Consider the following 18,474-nt stretch of genomic DNA (forward strand, 5'->3'; position numbering starts at 1 on the left):
AACCTAACGACCCAACCAAAAACATATGTGTTATTCTAAATATTTCAAGGTTTTTCCAAAACTGTGATTCTGGCTGGTTTTGGAGAGTGGCAATACATTCAATAAAGGACTGAAAATCAGAGGGCAGGCAGAACATCTGGGGTGGAATTAAATGAACAAATTAGAGTAGTATCTTCAAATGTGAAGAGGTAACAACAGCAATGAAAAGACAGAAAGCAGCAGATGAAAATAAATACATCAAACCTGTTTTAAAAGGGCTGCCTTCTTTGAATTGCATGTGCAAAATGATGTCTTAGAACTCCTCCAAACTGCAGGAGCATTGGCATCCTGGATTCCCCAGTAATGCAAGACTTTGCCAAGTACCAGTGGTTGACATAGGAATTTACAGCTGTTCTGAGAGGTGTTTAAATAGACAGGTAGAAGGCCAGCTGTGAAACCACAGTCAGATGGTCAGATTAGCCCCCTAATCAGGGGCTGTTGGAAATGCAAAGGGAATCCCTCTGGTCAAGAATGGGAAACCTTTTTACAAAACTAGGAAATTAAAGTATTTCTTCTTCCTTATCTCTGTAGTAAGTACAGTTCAAAGACAACAAGTGTGATGTCAAGTACTATAAAAAAGCTTGCAGTTGGTCATCTTTATTTTCATTTGCGTAAAATGTCAAAACTATACACCCCAGAGACTGCGTTCCTGTTGTTATGTTGCTACAAAGCATCCTCAGCCCTGAATGAATATATATAACTGTACAAAGAAGGATGAACAGATGCTTATCTATCTTCATGCCAGTTAAATCCTTCAGTTCAGAGGGGCACACTGGATGTTGGTTGAGAGCTCTTCTTCAGACTTAGCCCACCTATGATTTTGACTATGTAGAAGAAGCTATAAGTACATGTTTTAATAGGATTTTTTTCCAATCTTTTTTCTTTTTCACTGTGATGTCAACACCAAACCGTTCTTTGGAGAATCTCATTAGAAGGGCAGAGGGAACTGGAGGGTAGGACAGCAAGCCAAAAGCGTGCTGTCTTTCTTCTTGAAAGACCAAGGCAATTTTCTGCTCAGTTACAGGTTGGGGAAAGCTCAGAGGTGGCCTCTTTCTTGTAAGGCTGCTGGGCTTATCCCAGACGTAAACTAGACTTGCCTAATAAGGGTCTTGGCGGAGGTCTGTGCATGAATGTAAGGATTTCATAGGAGCCACTGCGGCTTGTCTGTGCTAACAGTTGCCCTGTAGAATACAAATTCTTCAGGGGCCAGTTACTGTGGTTTTAGGCTGGCTTTGTGCTGGCAGAGCTGGACAGAAAAGATTTAGAACAGGACGGGATCCGACCCTTAGTCCTTACGTTAGAATCAATATTTACTCTCAGGATTTAGCCTGGAAGACATAAGCTTCCAATTTGTTCACTTGCAAGAACTGTAATATGATCTACAAATTGAGAAGCAATAAAACTTATATTTTGCCGGATTTTATTTTAAAGCTGTTGAATATAACCATTTTAATGTCTGAAGAAAAAAATAAGAGGAAAAAAAAAGAGAAGAAGGAATAATCTTGAAGCTCTGCAGTCAACCATATATAAATCCCCGGTATACAGCTCACAAAAGCACCCTAGGAAAAGAGGGAGCAACAGGATAATGCTCTTTTCTAGAAAATTTTAAAAGTCTTGATGTAGTAGGTGCATCTGACATAAATACAGCTCCTAGTTTCCCAATAATCTTCTCAGGTTCAAAGTTTTCACAGAAGTGAAATGTCCTGGTTTGAAGCGTGCAGATAGCACACTTAGTGTGACTAGGGGAGCTGGCTCCAAGGCCACATTCCTACCAGGAAACCTGGCTTGGCCCCCAGCCAGGCAGGACTTTGCAGCTCCTGTCAAATGATGTGCTCAGTGCAACTCCTGTACGGCTTCTGATCTGTATAGGTGGGCTGCTCTTAGTCACTCCAGCAGAGCTGAACCATGCCAAAGGTATTAAAGAGAGTGTGCACTTTTATCATCTTTATTTCCTCAGTTTTAAATGTGTAGTACTTGAAATATAGGGAGTTTCTGTCTATTGAACAGTATGTGTTTGATGAAGAGCAATATTTAAAAGTATATTTACAGTGTTTTCTAAAGGAGAAACATTAATCACTTGGAAAAATGGAAGTCTGCTGTTGGTTTAAGCTAGACTGTGAATGCAGCCAGATGAGACAGTTTTGACTGGGTAAAACAGACAGAGTGCAAACTAGCTTTGCAGTGTCTTATATTTCTCCTGTTAGTCCAGTCTCCCAATAAGGGAGGGGAAAAAGGATGAGAGAAATAATGTTAAGGCCATCTTTGACACAGGATGTATGGCAGCTCAAACCAAACCAGAAATTATTATGTTCGTTCTGGAAAGGGATTTATTTTCCCCAGGGGAGCAACTCTGAGCAAACTTAAGCCATCAATAATCTCTGTAATTAGTCTATACCTGTTTCATACTGTAGGTTGAAAAATTATTTAGAATGTTCTGAAAATAACGGGACTGCAGAATGGCTTGAACTCTGTAACAGAGATCTTAGTCCAGGACAGAAAATGTTTGGATGTGTACTAGAATAATCTTCTGCTCAAATAAAACCATTGCTGTCACATTTCTGGGACTGTCAGATTTCTTCTCTAAAGGTGCTCTCAGTAAAAGGAGTATGGAAAAGAAAGGATACTCCCATCTTCTAGAAATTTCTTCTTCACCATTTGCAAAATTGCCTAACAAGGAGAAAAGTACTTTTCTTTGAAGATGGCTAATAACTTTATGCTCTCTCAGTGAGGACCATTTGTTTTTGTCCTTGTTTCTGCTTCTCAGGCCACACATTTTCCTTTACATCTGTGCTCATATATTGGCATTGTTACTGACCTGAGATTCGGTGTAGCTCAGCTGCTGAAAGTGATTTGCCACTTACCTGTCATTTCCTCATAAGGCGCTGCAGAGCTGCTCTGTAGTAACCGCTTCTGATGTATTGTAAACCGTGCACAAGGATTTGTTTTTCCTTTCATAGCGACACTTTTTTTGAAGAAGAAGAAGATTAGGAAAATTTTTTAAAATATATCTATCCTTAGATTGCATTTTTTCTTTTTTATTTTAGAGAATCGGGCAAGAGAGTTATTTAAAAAGCCATTAGCAAATCAAAGCTGAATCACATTGTGACTAAAATACTCTGGTTTGTACTTGATAGCTTGCTGTTCTTTTGGACTACAAGAAATCTATATGGTTAAAATTAAAAAATATGTTATCCATATTTGACTAAACCAACAGTCCTTCAGCTATTGCTGGCCTAACTACTGATATGTTTCTTGTACTACTAAATAAAAAGTTCATAACAGGTGGCATGATAGTGATTATATTTGTGTCAAGTCATGAGACTTTGCTAATGTCCATTTGTTCTTGGACAGTGTTATTAATTGCAAAGAATTAAAAATTGCTTTTCAATTTTTAATGTTTTTTTCTTTATAGACTTTTAAATCATTTGTTGGTGCCATTCAATGGAGCATGAGCGCTCTAGCTTTTTTCTGACAGTTTCTAATTGAGAATCATTATACTAGTCTACAACCCATACTCTGAAGCTAATGTTCCAGCTGTTTCTAAAGATCTGTTCTTTAGAGATGCTCTGGCTTTGGTTTAAATAAAAACCATAAAGAAATGTTGTCATTGTTGCTTTTGTTATCACAATTGAACAAACATCCTTTTTGATGAAACAAAAGCCAAAATCTGTTTTCAAGGAAAGATTTGTTGAAAACTGGAAGGAAGAGTCCTCATTTGATGGGAGAAATGTTTTTAAGGCAATGAGATGATGTTCTTGAGGCAATGAGATGATGAACAGGCTCCCTGTTCTCCGTGCCAGTCTTTTCAACAATACTGAGAGTAGCCTGCAGTGTGGTGACAGTCAGACAGGTGGCAAATCATGGCAGTCACAGAAATCTTTAACCATGTATTTGGTCTGTAGGTTTCTTCTTTAAGAGAGCAGCCATATATTGTTTAGCAGTATCACACTGGTGTTAACTAATTTGGACACCTACTCCTGTTTCACTAAATTTTCTTGTCCCTGGGTGGTGACACCCTGACCAGGAGTTTGTTCTGGTCCCTGAAGCATTTAATGAGAGACCTGGAGTCTAAAAGTATTAGCTGGAGAAAGACATTAAAAGGGGATTTGCCTAAGGGATTCGGGGATAATCTGGGTTTAACAAAGGCATAGGAATGAAGAGGTACATTGGCGGCTCTCTTTTTACTGATTTGGGAAGGTGAGACTTCATTAGTTTAGACTTACAGTTATTCATCTACACACCAGAAACCTAAGTCCTTTAAAAATACTCATGCTCATATTTTTCAAATTTAGTTGCTCAGACCGCTAAGACACAACATGAAATTTTCTAGTGGATGCATAAATGAAATTTTCAGACCTCTACTGTAAAGAATAAAAAACTTTCTTCATAATCTATGCCTAATATCAAGAATTTCTTATGGCTGTATCTTTTTTTTGCAGGAAATTTGAAGATAGTCATGCCTATTAGATGTCTAGAAGATGCAGGTAAATGCTTTATGCTGAAAAAAACCCTACATGCCTATTAACTGTGTGTTTTCCTACACCTTGCTATTGTTTCTTCAAGCCAAATTCAGTTTCTCCACTGTAGGAATGAAAAATATTCCAGTATCTCTAATATCGATCTTTTACCCTTTTCCTTACTATTATTAAATCATTACTGTCTTTATAATTCTCACTGTTTAATTGAGAAAATATCCTGTGTTTGGATAATACAGAAGCAGAAAGCCTAGATTGTAGTTCAAATTCAAATGCTGTACTTTTCTATGAAAATCGTACCTCTGAACTTTTTTATAATAGAACTGTGGCAATCTACTGCCTTTAAGCATTAAAAATGCATGTATGGCTGGATGGAATTGTTTCAACAGTGAAATCTAGAATGCTAAAGTCACATAAACACAGTCATAGTTCATTTCTGAAATACATCCTTTACATCTAGCAAGACTTTCTCACTAAAATTTAATATAGTGATTGGAAGATGGAGATGGGGAAAGGTACCAGTAGTGCTCTGGTTTGAATGCTTCTTTGATGTCTCTTTTTTGACTGTTTAAAAGTAGTTTAAAAAGGGGAACAACCCCTTCTTGTAAAATAAATTAGATGATCTAAGGTAAGAAGTACCTCACTTGAGCCATCTTAAAATTTGGTATATAGTCCAAGAAGTTTCTGCCTAGCTGACAGAAACAAGCATCTCCATAGTGGAGGACCATGTGCATGGACAGCTTCTTTGTCAGAAGCACCTATCACAATATGGAAAAATTTCTCCTCTGATCACTCTCCTTTGACTTTAGAGAAAGGCCAGGTGACTAAAGTGCATGTCTGAACTGTAGGTAATACTGGATAAGGTAATTCCCACCCACAGTGTTAGGATTCTATTTTCAGCAGTGATTTACTGAAAGAGCTTTGAAAGTATGTGGTGGACTTTCTGAGATCAAGCCTTTAAACTGTCCCCAGAAAGCCTTCCAAAACTACTGTTTAATTTGGAAAGTGTAGATCTCTATTTTCTGTTCCTAGGGCTATTATTGAGTAGTGATTACGCTTGTGTGTAGTCTCCAGCACCAGTCTTTACTGTGTCTACTCACAGTTTTGTGAGGAATTTTGTGAAATGTAGTTACCTTTGCTTAAGTCCCTCAATACCTTCCATGTAAGGCTCAATAAAAGTGCAACTGACTGCAGCAATGTTGTTTAGTATGACTGTATTAATTGGGGGGGGGGTTCTTTTTTTTTCTTTATTTTTCTGTGCAGATAGCTGTGTCACCATAGAAGAGATGAAGAGAACTTTGCTCTAGGAGATCACATATATCTTTGGGTCATTCTGCATCTCAGTATTTAATAACAATGGAAAATGTCCAAATGCTATAACAAGTCTTTGCAAATGTATAATAAACTGTTTAGAAAAGTTCATGCCATGAACTGAACTGTATAATACTCACATTAGTGTACAGACACAAATCTAATGCCTATAGACTACTGCGTGGAAAGTTCCAAAGAGAAAGAAAAGTCTGTGAACTTGCAGCAGCCCTGGAAAAATGGCAGCAACAAAACTTTAAAAAGCACAGCTTTGGACACGCTCCATGTGTCTGCACAGCTTTCAAGTGAACTAGCACTTAAGACCTTGTGTAATAAGATGGACTCTGGGGACACAGCTATAGGACAAAAAGCTACCTCAAGGTCTGGAGAAACTGCTAAAGTACCAAGCAGATGGAGGCAAGAACATACAGCTGTTATTAAGATGAGCACTTTTGGCAATCAAGAAGTACAGAGGCAACCACAAGTAGATCACGAGCAAATAGGAAACACGGCATCAGCACAACTTTTTAGTTCTGGGAAACTGGTATCATCAAATGAAGCTGCACAGCAAGTCACGGAGAAGCAATATCCACAGCATCGTCCAAGTCCTTATTCATGTCAACATTCACTTTCTTTCCCACAGCATTCATTGCCACAAGGCTTCTTGCACAACATAAAGCCACATCAGAGCTTGGAAGGCCCTCCATGGCAGTTTCCTAGCCACTTGCAATCAGTTGCCTCAGAGGACTTGTTTCCTTTTCATATGCATAGCCATAGCGGAGGTTTCTCCAGGAAGAAGATTTCAAGTTTGAACCCTGCATACAGCCAATATTCACAGAAATCTTTAGAACAATCAGAAGATGCTCACAAAAAGGAGCACAAACCCAAAAAGCCTGGCAAATACATTTGTCCTTACTGTAATCGGGCCTGTGCCAAACCTAGTGTTCTTAAAAAGCATATTAGGTCTCATACTGGTGAGCGACCATACCCTTGTGTTCCTTGTGGTTTCTCCTTCAAGACGAAAAGCAACCTTTACAAACACAGGAAGTCACATGCCCATGCAATTAAGGCGGGATTGGTACCTTTCACAGAGTCAGCAGTCTCTAAATTGGATCTCGATGCCAGTTACATTGATGTAGAAGCTGAAATACATTCAGATGGTGAGCAGAGCACAGACACTGATGAGGAGACCTCACTCCTAGTGGAAGGGTCTGACAAACTGAGCCCTGTCTCGCAGCTCCCCTTGGACATTGCTAGCAGGAGTGGTTTTCACTCCTCCATGGAAGAGTCTTTGGTGGGGCCGATGAAAGTGCCCATTTTGATTATCCCTAAAAGTGGGATTCAGTTACCCAGTGAGAGTTCTTCATATATTGGCTCTGATATGTTGCAAACCCCATCCTTAAGTACCAAGTCTGATGACTCTCATACAGTTAAACAGCGACTTGCACTAAGATTGTCAGAGAAAAAAGGACAAGATTCTGAGCAGTCACTAAACCTTCTGAGCCCACACAGTAAAGGAAGCACTGACTCTGGTTATTTTTCCCGCTCAGAAAGTGCTGAGCAGCAAATTAGCCCACCAAATACTAATGCAAAGTCTTATGAAGAGATAATTTTTGGGAAGTTCTATAGGATTAATCAAAGGACAGCACTAACTGTAGCCACAACAAATCAGGAACACACTTTAATGGGTAGAAAGGGCAAAACGGAGCCATCACCTCTTCTAAATAACAGATTAGATATCAAGATGCTTGAGGAACATATTTCTCAGCTGACTCCAAATAAAGATGAACTTGTTGACTCTAGTAATTTGAGCACTATTAAATCTGCACAGGTTTATCCAGGCAGCAATACAGAATGTAGACAATCCCAGATCACCACATCATCTATCAAAAGTGAAACCAACTTGTACCAAGTCAGTCAGCAGGGTGATGTGCCTGTCCTTCTAGAGCCCCCAGTAGATTCCTCTCCTCTAATTAGAAGTAACTCCATGCCAACCTCTTCTGCAAACAGCCTAAGTATTCCTCCATCTCTGAGAGGAAGCCATTCATTTGATGAGAAGATGACTGGCTCTGATGATGTATTTTACCCTGGGACAGTGGGAATATCCCACCAAAGAATGTTGAGAAGACAGGCTGCCTTTGAATTGCCATCTGTCCAGGAGGGTCACTCAGATTCAGACTATCATGGAAGACCAGGGAAAAATATCATTACTGCTTCCAGCAGACAGACGGCAGGTGACAAAGGACCATCCTTAAAAGAGAAGAAAGGAGACAAGACCTTTTATGATTATGATGCCAGTGGAAAGCACTACAGAAAGTGGGAAGAATTTGAAGCTCAGAAGCAGAACTACAGGGACTCACCATCTTTAGGTGGGATGAACAAGGGGGGAGAGTTTTTTATTGATCCACTTGGGCAATCTCAGTCAGTGCCATCCATGCTTGGAACAACTTTTGAAAACAGAAAGCGTAGGAAAGAGGAGAGTGTTGGAGATGAGGAAGATAGTCCCATGCTTTGCAACAGTACAACTGGCACCACTGGGGGGATTCAACCTTTGGACTTTGATCCCAAATCCCAAATTCAGGAAGTGCCAAGAAGCGGATTTGCCCTTCAAGGCCTGGACAATGCACCCCATTGCCATGCAGAGCGTTTTGAAATCTGCAGGCCTTACTTGCAGTCTGGAAGCCCAGCAGCTTCTTTGGAAGACTCGTCCTTAACTGCAGAGCAAGAAAAGACTGCAGAATCACTGTTTAGAAAGCCCCCTGGAAATGTCATCTCTGTCATTCAGCATACAAATTCATTGAGTAGGCCAAACTCATTTGAAAGGTCTGAATCTACAGAACATATTGCATGCCAGCAGGAAAAGATCTATTCACCATCTGAAACATGTGAGAGCGAGATTTGTGAGTCCCCAATGAGCCCAGACCGAGCTCCACAAATGGAAAGTGCTGACACCAGTAAGCCGTCTCCATCCCAGCAGCCTCAGCCGTGTCATATGCAGCCCAGGTTGGTTCGCCAGCACAACATACAGGTACCTGAAATTCGTGTCACAGAGGAGCCAGATAAGCCTGAAAAAGATAAAGAAGTGCAGAGTAAAGACCAGGAGAGACCCACTGAAGAATTTCAATGGCCCCAGAGAAGTGAAACCCTTTCTCAACTTCCAGCTGAAAAGCTACCACCCAAAAAGAAGCGTTTACGACTTGCTGACATGGAGCACTCCTCTGGAGAATCCAGCTTTGAGTCCACAGGTACAAGCCTCTCTCGCAGCCCTAGCCAAGAAAGTAATTTGTCCCACAGTTCGAGTTTTTCAATGTCCTTTGAAAGAGAAGAGAATATGAAGTTCATCACACCTCCTAAACAAGATGAATTTGGAAAACAGTCCGAGTTTTTAACAGTTCCAGCTGGTGCTTACTCACTTTCTGTCCCTGGGCATCACCATCAGAGGGAAATGAGACGCTGCTCATCTGAACAGATGCCCTGCCCTCATGCTGCTGAAATCCCAGAGATCCGAAGTAAATCCTTTGATTATGGGAACCTGTCTCATGCCTCTTCAGCTGGGACACCTACTTTGGCACTGTCTCCATCCCGAGAAAGGAAGAAATGCTTCTTGGTTCGCCAGGCCTCCTTCAGTGGTTTTCCAGAGATTTCTCAGACTGATCAGAGCACAGAACAAAGTATAAAGCAGGAACAGATGGAACACTCACAGGCTGGTCTTCGCTCCTCCCAGCTTGCCTGGCATCACTCCACTTCCTCTGTACTTCAGCCTATTCAGGTAGATGACTCTGGAAAACAGGCTATTGGCTCTTGTGCTCAGCTTAGTAATAGCTCATCCCACCTTGCTCAGCAACAGGCTCTTGTTGCAGACAGCCCGGAAATGTTAAGGACTCCCTTAATCCAACAAGCACCTTATATTCCTAACAAACATCCATCAGAGCAGCAGCAGCTATTTGCACATCAGGAAAAAGTCCCATTTTCCCCTATTCATAGCACCTTATTTCAGTTCCCCTATCCAGCTGTCTGCATGGTTCACCTACCACCATCTCAGCAGCCTCTCTTGTGGCAGTCATGCACAGAACCTCTGAACTTCCAGCATCAATTTGTACAACAGCTGCAGAAATCTTATGTCAAACAGCCTTTCCAAACAGACATTCATCCAAGTTATCACCTGGAACATGCACCAGAGCTTATAGGAAAGAAAGCAGCTGATTATATGCACGCTAAAGAGCAAGCATACCAGCATTACTCAGGAACATCTGGGCAGTATTCAAAAAATACTCTTGCTAAGTACCAGTCAGACCATAGCATTAAACCAACAGATACCTCCTCTGAGCAGCATCTTCAGACAGATTTTGACTCCCCAAGTGATGGATCTGTACAGTCTTTGCCAGGAACAGTTGTTCCTGTCAGGATTCAAACCCATGTGCCATCTTATGGTAGTGTCATGTACACAAGCATTTCCCAGATCCTTGGACAGAGCAACAGTCCTGCAATTGTAATTTGTAAAGTTGATGAGACAGTTTCTCAAAGAACGTTGGTAACTAATGCAACCATGCAAGGAATTGGATTTAACATAGCTCAGATGTTGGGTCAGCATGGAGGACTAGAAAAATATCCTTTGTGGAAAATGCCACAGACGCTACCGCTTGGACTGGAGCCACCGATTCCCTTGTGTTTGCCTTCAAGTTCTGACATGGCTTCTACCTTGGGAGGAAGCAAACGAATGCTTTCACCTGCCAGCAGCTTGGAGCTCTTCATGGAGACCAAGCAGCAGAAACGAGTCAAAGAAGAAAAAATGTATGGGCAGATAGTTGAAGAACTAAGCGCAGTTGAGTTAACTAACTCAGATATAAAGAAAGATTTTCCAAGAATGCAGAAGCCTCAACTAGTAAGGCAGAGCTGTGCTACCGAGCCAAAAGAAAGTCTGCCATCCATGTCATCCTCTTCTTCACTGTCATCCTCATCATCTCAAGATTTCCCACCTGTCAGCATGCCAGAAGCTGATGCTTTCCCACTGAGCAGAGAGAAACTTTCCAGTTTTGATTCCACATCACCGGCGCAGAAGTCCAGTGTCCCATCTGAAGGGAGAGACTCACCAGAAGAACTGGACGTGGATGAAACAGCCTCAGATATGAGCATGAGTCCACAGAGGTCTTCATTGCCACCAGGAGAAATTCAGACAGAAGACCAGCTGAAACATCAGAAATTGCCTCTTGGGATGTTAGTCCAGATGTCATCTAATGCTGTTGGGAAAGTCACAGCCTCAACCATTCTCCTGACAGACGTAGCAGATTTCCAGCAGATCCTTCAGTTCCCAAGTCTGCGTACTACTACTACTGTGAGCTGGTGTTTCTTAAACTATACAAAACCAAATTACGCTCAGCAACCAACCCTCAAAGCTTCTGTTTATGCTTCATGGTGTATAAGTTCATGTAACCCAAACCCATCTGGGTTAAGTACAAAGACCACTTTAGCACTTTTAAGGTCCAAGCAAAAAAACACCACGGAAATCTACACTCTGGCTGCTATGCATAGACCTGGAGCTGGTAAACTGACATCATCAAGTGCATGGAAGCAGTTTGCTCAGGTAAATAAGAAAATTTAATAAAATTAAATTCATATATCTTTATAGGAGAAATTTCTAGTAAACTATAAAATGTAAGTTAATGTGTTTTTTTTTTTAAAAAAAAAAGATTCCCCATTGGGAAATCATCCATTACAAGTTTTGAGCCTCAGTTTATCCTTCCGCAAGCTCTGCTACTTCTGCTATCTCTGTCTCTGTCTCCATTTTCTAAATAAGGTGTAAGAAGTGAGGCTTTTAAAGCCCTCCCTTCATATGTGCCAGAGCCTGATACATTATCTCCTTTTATTTTGCCCTTTCTTTTTGCCATGTCCTGATTCAAACAGTATCAGACGCAAACATCCATGTGCATTTGTAAGTAAAGATTAAGTTAAAACTGAGTAAGGATTTTTAGATCCTTTTAATGTCTTTTACATGTCAGCTCTTGCTCATGGATTAAGCATTAGATGATGGTGCCAGGGAAAATTCTGTAATGGCAATACCTTCTGAGGCTTTTCCATCTCTCTTTTCCATGATTTTTTTTTCTGAGGAAAGATATAGTATTGTCTTTTCTGTCAAGACTCTTATAAAAATTTGTCCATGTTGCCCCCTCACTTATTCTCTGTCAAATTAAATGGGACAGATTAGTTCATCGTATAGAGTTGCACCAAAATGAGAGTTTGGCTTTGACATGGAATGTTAAAAGTATTTGAAATGAAGTGTGCATTTATTGTGTGCTCCAGCAGTAACACCCTTCCTTGACTTTGTTCTACAGATGAAACACGAGCCATTCTTCTTGTTTGGCAGCAAGCTTGAAAAGAAAGTAGTGGGGAATATTATAAAAGAAAGAGTAAAAGGAGACATTCATGGAGATAAAGACATTACATCCAAACAAACTGAGCCGATACGAATTAAAATCTTTGAAGGAGGGTAAGAAAATATAACTGGAAATGTCAAGCTCAGACTGTCATTTTAAAGACATTTGAACGTGAATATGAATTAATTAGGATGTGAACAGTCTCCTGTGTTCTTGCCATGTCTTGTAGCTCCTAAGCCTCTCCTTTTTTTGTGTATTTGTTAATCTTAAAACAAACTGCAGGATACCTGTATACTTACTTTGGGCTCAACTTTACTACTAGGACAATTATGTTTTCCATCTGTGTGAGAGCACTCACTCGAAATTGTTACTTTAATTCCTTAAGTCATAGGGAAATTGATAAACTGTTAACATTTTGATATTTTCTATACCCTGTCTTTGTATTTAAAGGCCTTCAGGAGGATGTCTTTCCATTTTTAGATGCTGTATGCTTCCAGTCACTTGAATGGATTGACTCTGCATGCTTAGTCTTATTCTTGTAATAATTCATTATTTACTGATGTTGGATTTTGGAGATAAAATGTAAGATGCCAATGAAATCTATGGTATCTAAGCCAAATCCATATATGGTTGATAAAATAATGTTTAATTCTACTGTGGCAATCTATCACTCAAGTGATAATAGAAACAAAGAGGGGAAAAGGAGACTTGAAAGCCCATTAGCATTGTTTTGAACCTTATGAAACTTGTTATGAAAAGAAAATGAGATAGATACTTGTCTCTGCAGTATGCTCTAAAATACTGTTTAGTTTCTTTTACAGAATTCTGACACAATGCAGTTAGTTTGCCAGGTTTTAGTAGAGAATAGTCAGGTGGCTGAACAAGGTGTGTTTTTCAGTCTTACCAAACTCAGATGGTCTCACAGCACTGTTTTATTGGGGTAAATAAATAGCTTAAGAGGGAGGTGTGAGAAATTCATATATCCATTTCCTTCTCCTGTCAGTTTGTACCCTTTAAAATTTTAGTTGTCCTTCATTGACATGTTTTTCACTAAGGTTGAATAGTCTCTATGAAATTAACATTGGCATTTCTCTATAGTCGGCAACACTGAAGGAGTATAGCCTACATCTTGCTTGAAAGACTGAAAAAGCTATTTTGGAGATTTTTATAGGTATACTGGCCCAAACACCCTGATCCTGACTGTTCTCTGTAGCTGTACCTTGTTATACCCAAGCCAGTAGACTGGCTTTAAGAGTGACCCAAATTCAGCGGTGAGCCCAAGTTTATATGAAAAATTTAAAGAGCTGTTGCTTCAACTCACACCCACTTTGAAGTATAAAATTTGCCTGCTTCCCACTATGTATCATTTCTGAATTTGGATGACCCTGCTGAAGACAGTCTGCACTGATGTAAGCTGCGTGATGAGAGGTCAGAAGAGTAAAAAATGTGTTAAGAAAAGCAACTTAAAGGAGGATTCCGATCAGTGTGAACTGCAGGAGATCACTCCATAAAAAGCCTCTACTGTTTAATACCTTCTTTAAGAAATTTTGCATTTTACTTACACCACCTTGAGTTTTCCTGTACGCCAGTAAGGTTTATGAAACTATTTTTGTAAACTCATATAATTCACACTTCACCTAGAAATATCTCCTAGTAATACTTGACTATGTTTAGATATTGTTTGAGTAAAACAAAACTTAAGAAACCTTGGCGTGCACATTAAGTTTTGGAGAGTGGGGAGAACAAAAGTCTGTGCAATAGATTGGGGCTTCCTCATAGAAGCATATAACCTGCAAAACTACAGCAAATGAGGTGATGCAGTGTTAATAGGTCCACTCTTTTTTTATGCATCATCATTTTATGGTACCTTTTACATGAATTATTTGTGGAAGAATAGATTCATTCTTTTCATTAGTTTGGCTATTTTTTAAGTGGATATAATATAACTTAGATATTATTACCATATCTTGCATTGTTTTCTGTCCTGGTTGTTGAATTTGTCCTTCTCTTCAGGTTGTTGTTTATGACTTCTGAAAGCTAGTTTTTTACATGGGTGGGTTTCCATTCTTGCTTCCTTTTTTCTGTTGGTAGAGCTATTCTGTTCTACTCTTGTCAAGCTCATCTTCATCTCCTCTCAGCGAGTAGTGCAAGGAACTATGTAACAAATGTCAGTCATCTTCATTTCACATTTTCTCTCCTGTACAGATAAATGTGCACAGTGATATCTTGTTTCAGCAGTGTATTTTCATTTTGATTTTCAGTTGTCATGGGGAGTGGGTTTCCTTAGGCTTTGTGATTGCTTTTGCTTCATAGGTGCAAAGAATGTAATTCAGAATCCATAGCTGAGAAAGATCTGTTATTGTCAGGTTTTGGGTTGTGGGAAAGCCTGTCCACCTGGCAGTGAAGTGCAGCTGTGCAGCTGCTTTGTGCCGGGTGGTGGAGCGCTTGTATGGCAACTGGGGAAAAAGCAAATAGATGGGACTGGGGATGAGTGAGAAGCTGAAGGAGCAGAATCAATGCAGGTGAGACAAAAAGTAGATCACAGAATTATAGAATTGTTACGGTTGGAAAACACCTCTAAGATCATCCAGCCATCAGCCTAGTACCACCAGATGTCAGAGCACATCACCACCTCACTGAACTAAAGCCCATCAGGAGCATTTTCTAAGCATTGCATCAGAGGAAGTTTTGAAGGGAGAAACTGACAATCATATTATTACCTCTGGCAGGTGCCTTGATTCAGATGAAACTATCTGAATCACAAAATCTGCTTTCCATTGTCTGTGACTGCAAAATCCTGATAGGATATGAAGCAGTGTTCCTCAAGCAGTAATTTGAAGTTCAGTACTTGCTGTAGCACAGATAGTTACTAATGGCATGAAAAGAAAGGAGGGACAGGGCAAGCGGGCCTGCTCACCTGACATCTAGCTTAATAACATTATCAGCTGACCTCAAGAGTTCACAGTTTGCTTATGTTTGCTCTTTTATATCTATCAGTAATAGACTTGAACTGAAAAATCCCAATAAATAACATTTTGGATAGAAACTGTGGGACTCTGAGACTTGTTAATGCTTTTTAACTCAAGAGTCCCAGTTGAATCAAACACAGAGCAGCAGTGACCAAAGTCTTTACGTGAACGTCATGTAGTAGAAGGTGGGAAATGACTCAAACCTTTGAGAGAGGCACAAGTTAAATAGTAAGATCTAATATGCCTGAGGGCTAAAAGATAATCACCATAGACTCAGTCTTCTGATCTTTTACTTTTTGGATCAGGCTTTCTTTAAATGTCAAGTTTGTGTGTATCATTTCTCATACGGTCGTTGTTATGATGAAGCATACTTAAAGAATCAAGGTCAGTTATGGCCAAAACCCATCTATATGAATGATGAATGGACAGATCTTGTATTATTGTCTTTGTGCCCAATGGGATCTGACAGGTGACAGAAGCCAGTGGAATGAGGTCAAGCAGAAGAACAGCAGAGATGGAGCAACCGAAAAGCATAACACAGCATTTATCTTACGAGTAGCAATCAGAAGTGATATGGTAGATTTCATCCCAGCAAAATCAGACTGTAAGGAGAGATAAAGAAGATAAAATGGCAGTATTTCAAACAGTAATGGACATTTTTTCTGTCTGTGGGAGAGAGCCTGGAGGTAGTTGATGAAGCGGTGGATAGAGAGATGACTAGCAGTCATTGACGTGTATATGAAGGAGAACCTGGGAAATGGGGCAGAGAAAAGCAGAATCTCAGAAATGTTATACAGAAAAACAGAGAGCTGACTAAATATTAAATTACATTAGACTATGCTAGTTTTGCCCATGGTGCTAGGAATAATAAAGGAAAAGAGAGAGGGCCAACTTTATTGGAAATGAGATAAAACGCCCTGAATTTAGGCATCCACATCTAAAAGAGGAGCTGATGTGTTTAATAGATAACAAGAGGGACATAAGAACAGGAGATTGTTTTATGTTTTTCTAAGATATTAACTTCAGTATGTATATTGCCAGTGATACAGCTGAACATATGGAAGAAGTGTTCATCTAAGAAAAGCACACTTGAAAAATGTTTCAGCTCTGTAACGCAAAAATTGCAACTTGCTTCTTGCAGAATTATCATCTCATTAACAGAATCTTTCTCACAGTCCGTTTCTTATTTAAGGTACTGACTGTCAGTACCAAAGACAGTTTGTGGGCTGTGCATCCACAGGGTGACTGAAAGTGCTGCTTAGGGAGAGGGCAATGGAGGACAGAGGGCAGAAAAAATATTATTTCTCAGTTCTTGCACTTTCTGTGTTTGGATGGAATTCTCCACTGAAGGAATGCCCAGCACTCTTCAAACCTCAGAACAGCCTGAGCAGATTCCCCGGACACTTTTAGATTTCAGTATTAATGATTTAGCATGATAATAAAGGCTTTACATAGATTTGCATATCTTATTTATTTTCTAACTACACAGTATGTAATCAGCAAAAATAGCATGATAAGCTTATGCCCATGCTAAGAAAAATTCCTTTAATAGCTTTCTGCTAAGTATCCGTGTTGGAAGTTTCCCATTTTATTTTTAAAGCATCAGGTACCTGAGTGAACTCAGCTCCGTGTTCCTTTGGGGAGAGATTTATCTTTGGGAATGTCAGGCATCTGTAGTGTAAATGTGTACATCCTTACTTGTTATCTGCATTCCCTTTATGCTTGAGGGGAAGAAATGGGCATTTCCAGGATGTGATTTATCTGATCCCAAGGGATAAATAGGCTAAAATAGTTAAATGAATTGTGCTGCAAAACAGTGCTGTTTTCAGTGGTGGTAAATGTCTGTGTTGTACGAGACTACACTTACCTGAAATAAATCAAACCCGCAGGCTTATATTTGGAGTTGTGCAGTGTCTGTAGGTTCATCAGTTTCCTGACAGGATGTTTATACTATTCTCATACTGCAACCTGTTGGTCTCAGATTGTTTAAACACACTGGGACCAGTGCATTCACTGAAAGGCCAATACTTTGTGAGTTCCAGAGTGAAAATTCAGTAGTTCTTTTATATTTCTGTGGATTTGCTTTGATGAGATATGTACAGGATCAGGATCAGATGCACAGAGGTGATGTTTGTACATGTATGAGACCTAGAGTCTGTATGATTTAAATACTTGCTCTCTTCCAACAGGTATAAATCAAATGAGGATTATGTCTATGTCAGAGGTCGTGGCCGAGGAAAGTACATTTGTGAAGAATGTGGCATTCGCTGCAAAAAGCCAAGCATGCTCAAAAAACATATCCGCACTCACACTGATGTCCGGCCTTATGTATGCAAGTTGTGCAATTTTGCCTTCAAAACTAAAGGTACTTGACCCTTTTTGCTGAACTCTTGCCACTTCTGGGTATTTTGCCATCTGGGATCCAAGCATCCATTGCAATCAAGAAGAAAATTTTCTTCACAGTAGAAATATTGTGTTTGTGTGTACAGGACTGTATGAGAGAGTTTGTTTGCTTCTGTTCAATTGATCCAGGGATGTTGTGAGACTCCTAGACTCCTTGAATAGCTTCATTAAGAGCTATAGGCTCTTGGCTGGTCCTTCTGTCTGCAGAGAAAATGTAAGAACTCCCCTGAAAAATAATACTCTACCAACATTGTTACATAGTGCAAATTTTAATTGCAGCAACACTTAAATGCTACCAGGAGAGTACACTTGTTATGACATAATGTAGAAGCAGAGCATCAGCTGCTGAGGGAAACATGCCTTCATGGGCTTTACAGTGGGTCAGTTTCAAGTTTATAAATAATGTATGTCTCCCAGATGGGCTACTCCATCCACTGTGGCATTAATTATGAATAGAGATCTGATAGCTTCTGTTCACATGTATTTATCAGCACAGAAAAAAGCTTCCATTTGTCACCCTGAGGCCACAGATAATGATATTCTTTGGAATTTAGATTTGTGGTATAACCATCTCCGTAAAAGAAAAAATCCTTCCCTCTGGTAGCATTTCTTTGTAGCACAGCCAAATGAGCCTTACATTCTCAGTTTCTTAGCTTCCCTTTGGCAGACAAGGGAAATAGATTCTGGTCCCAGTGCAGTGAACTTAGTTGAAGGGGGAGAAAGGAAGTTGAAGGAAATTTCTCCCAAGATCCCAGTACAGCTTCATGGCTGTTTTGAGGATTGAGAATTGTAATAGTTTCCATGACTCCAGCACTTCTTCCTGTGCCAAAGATGGGAATAACTGATGGATGGTAGTAGACCCATCAACCTAATTTAAGATGAGAACTTTTCATGGGCATGTAGAGACAA

At 39.9% G+C, this 18,474-nt stretch overlaps 1 protein-coding gene across 9 annotated transcripts in view; it reads left to right on the plus strand.

Annotated features, from left to right (window-relative positions):
* The window catches only part of HIVEP2 (HIVEP zinc finger 2), a 138,333-nt gene that overhangs the window by 108,755 nt on the left and 11,104 nt on the right, over window positions 1–18,474 (plus strand). For 8 of the 9 annotated variants that reach the window (XM_032681478.1, XM_032681477.1, XM_032681483.1 and 5 more), the window contains 4 exons: window positions 4,479–4,523; window positions 5,778–11,403; window positions 12,152–12,306; window positions 17,352–17,527. In XM_032681478.1, the coding sequence (XP_032537369.1) occupies window positions 5,989–11,403; window positions 12,152–12,306; window positions 17,352–17,527 (5,746 nt within the window). In that variant the 5' untranslated portion in view covers window positions 4,479–4,523; window positions 5,778–5,988. The remainder of the gene's footprint in view (window positions 1–4,478; window positions 4,524–5,777; window positions 11,404–12,151; window positions 12,307–17,351; window positions 17,528–18,474) is intronic. The other variant, XM_032681485.1, reaches the window with a different exon arrangement.

Source organism: Chiroxiphia lanceolata, chromosome 3 (assembly GCF_009829145.1).
Source record: "Chiroxiphia lanceolata isolate bChiLan1 chromosome 3, bChiLan1.pri, whole genome shotgun sequence".
Classification (NCBI taxonomy): Eukaryota; Metazoa; Chordata; class Aves; order Passeriformes; family Pipridae; genus Chiroxiphia; species Chiroxiphia lanceolata.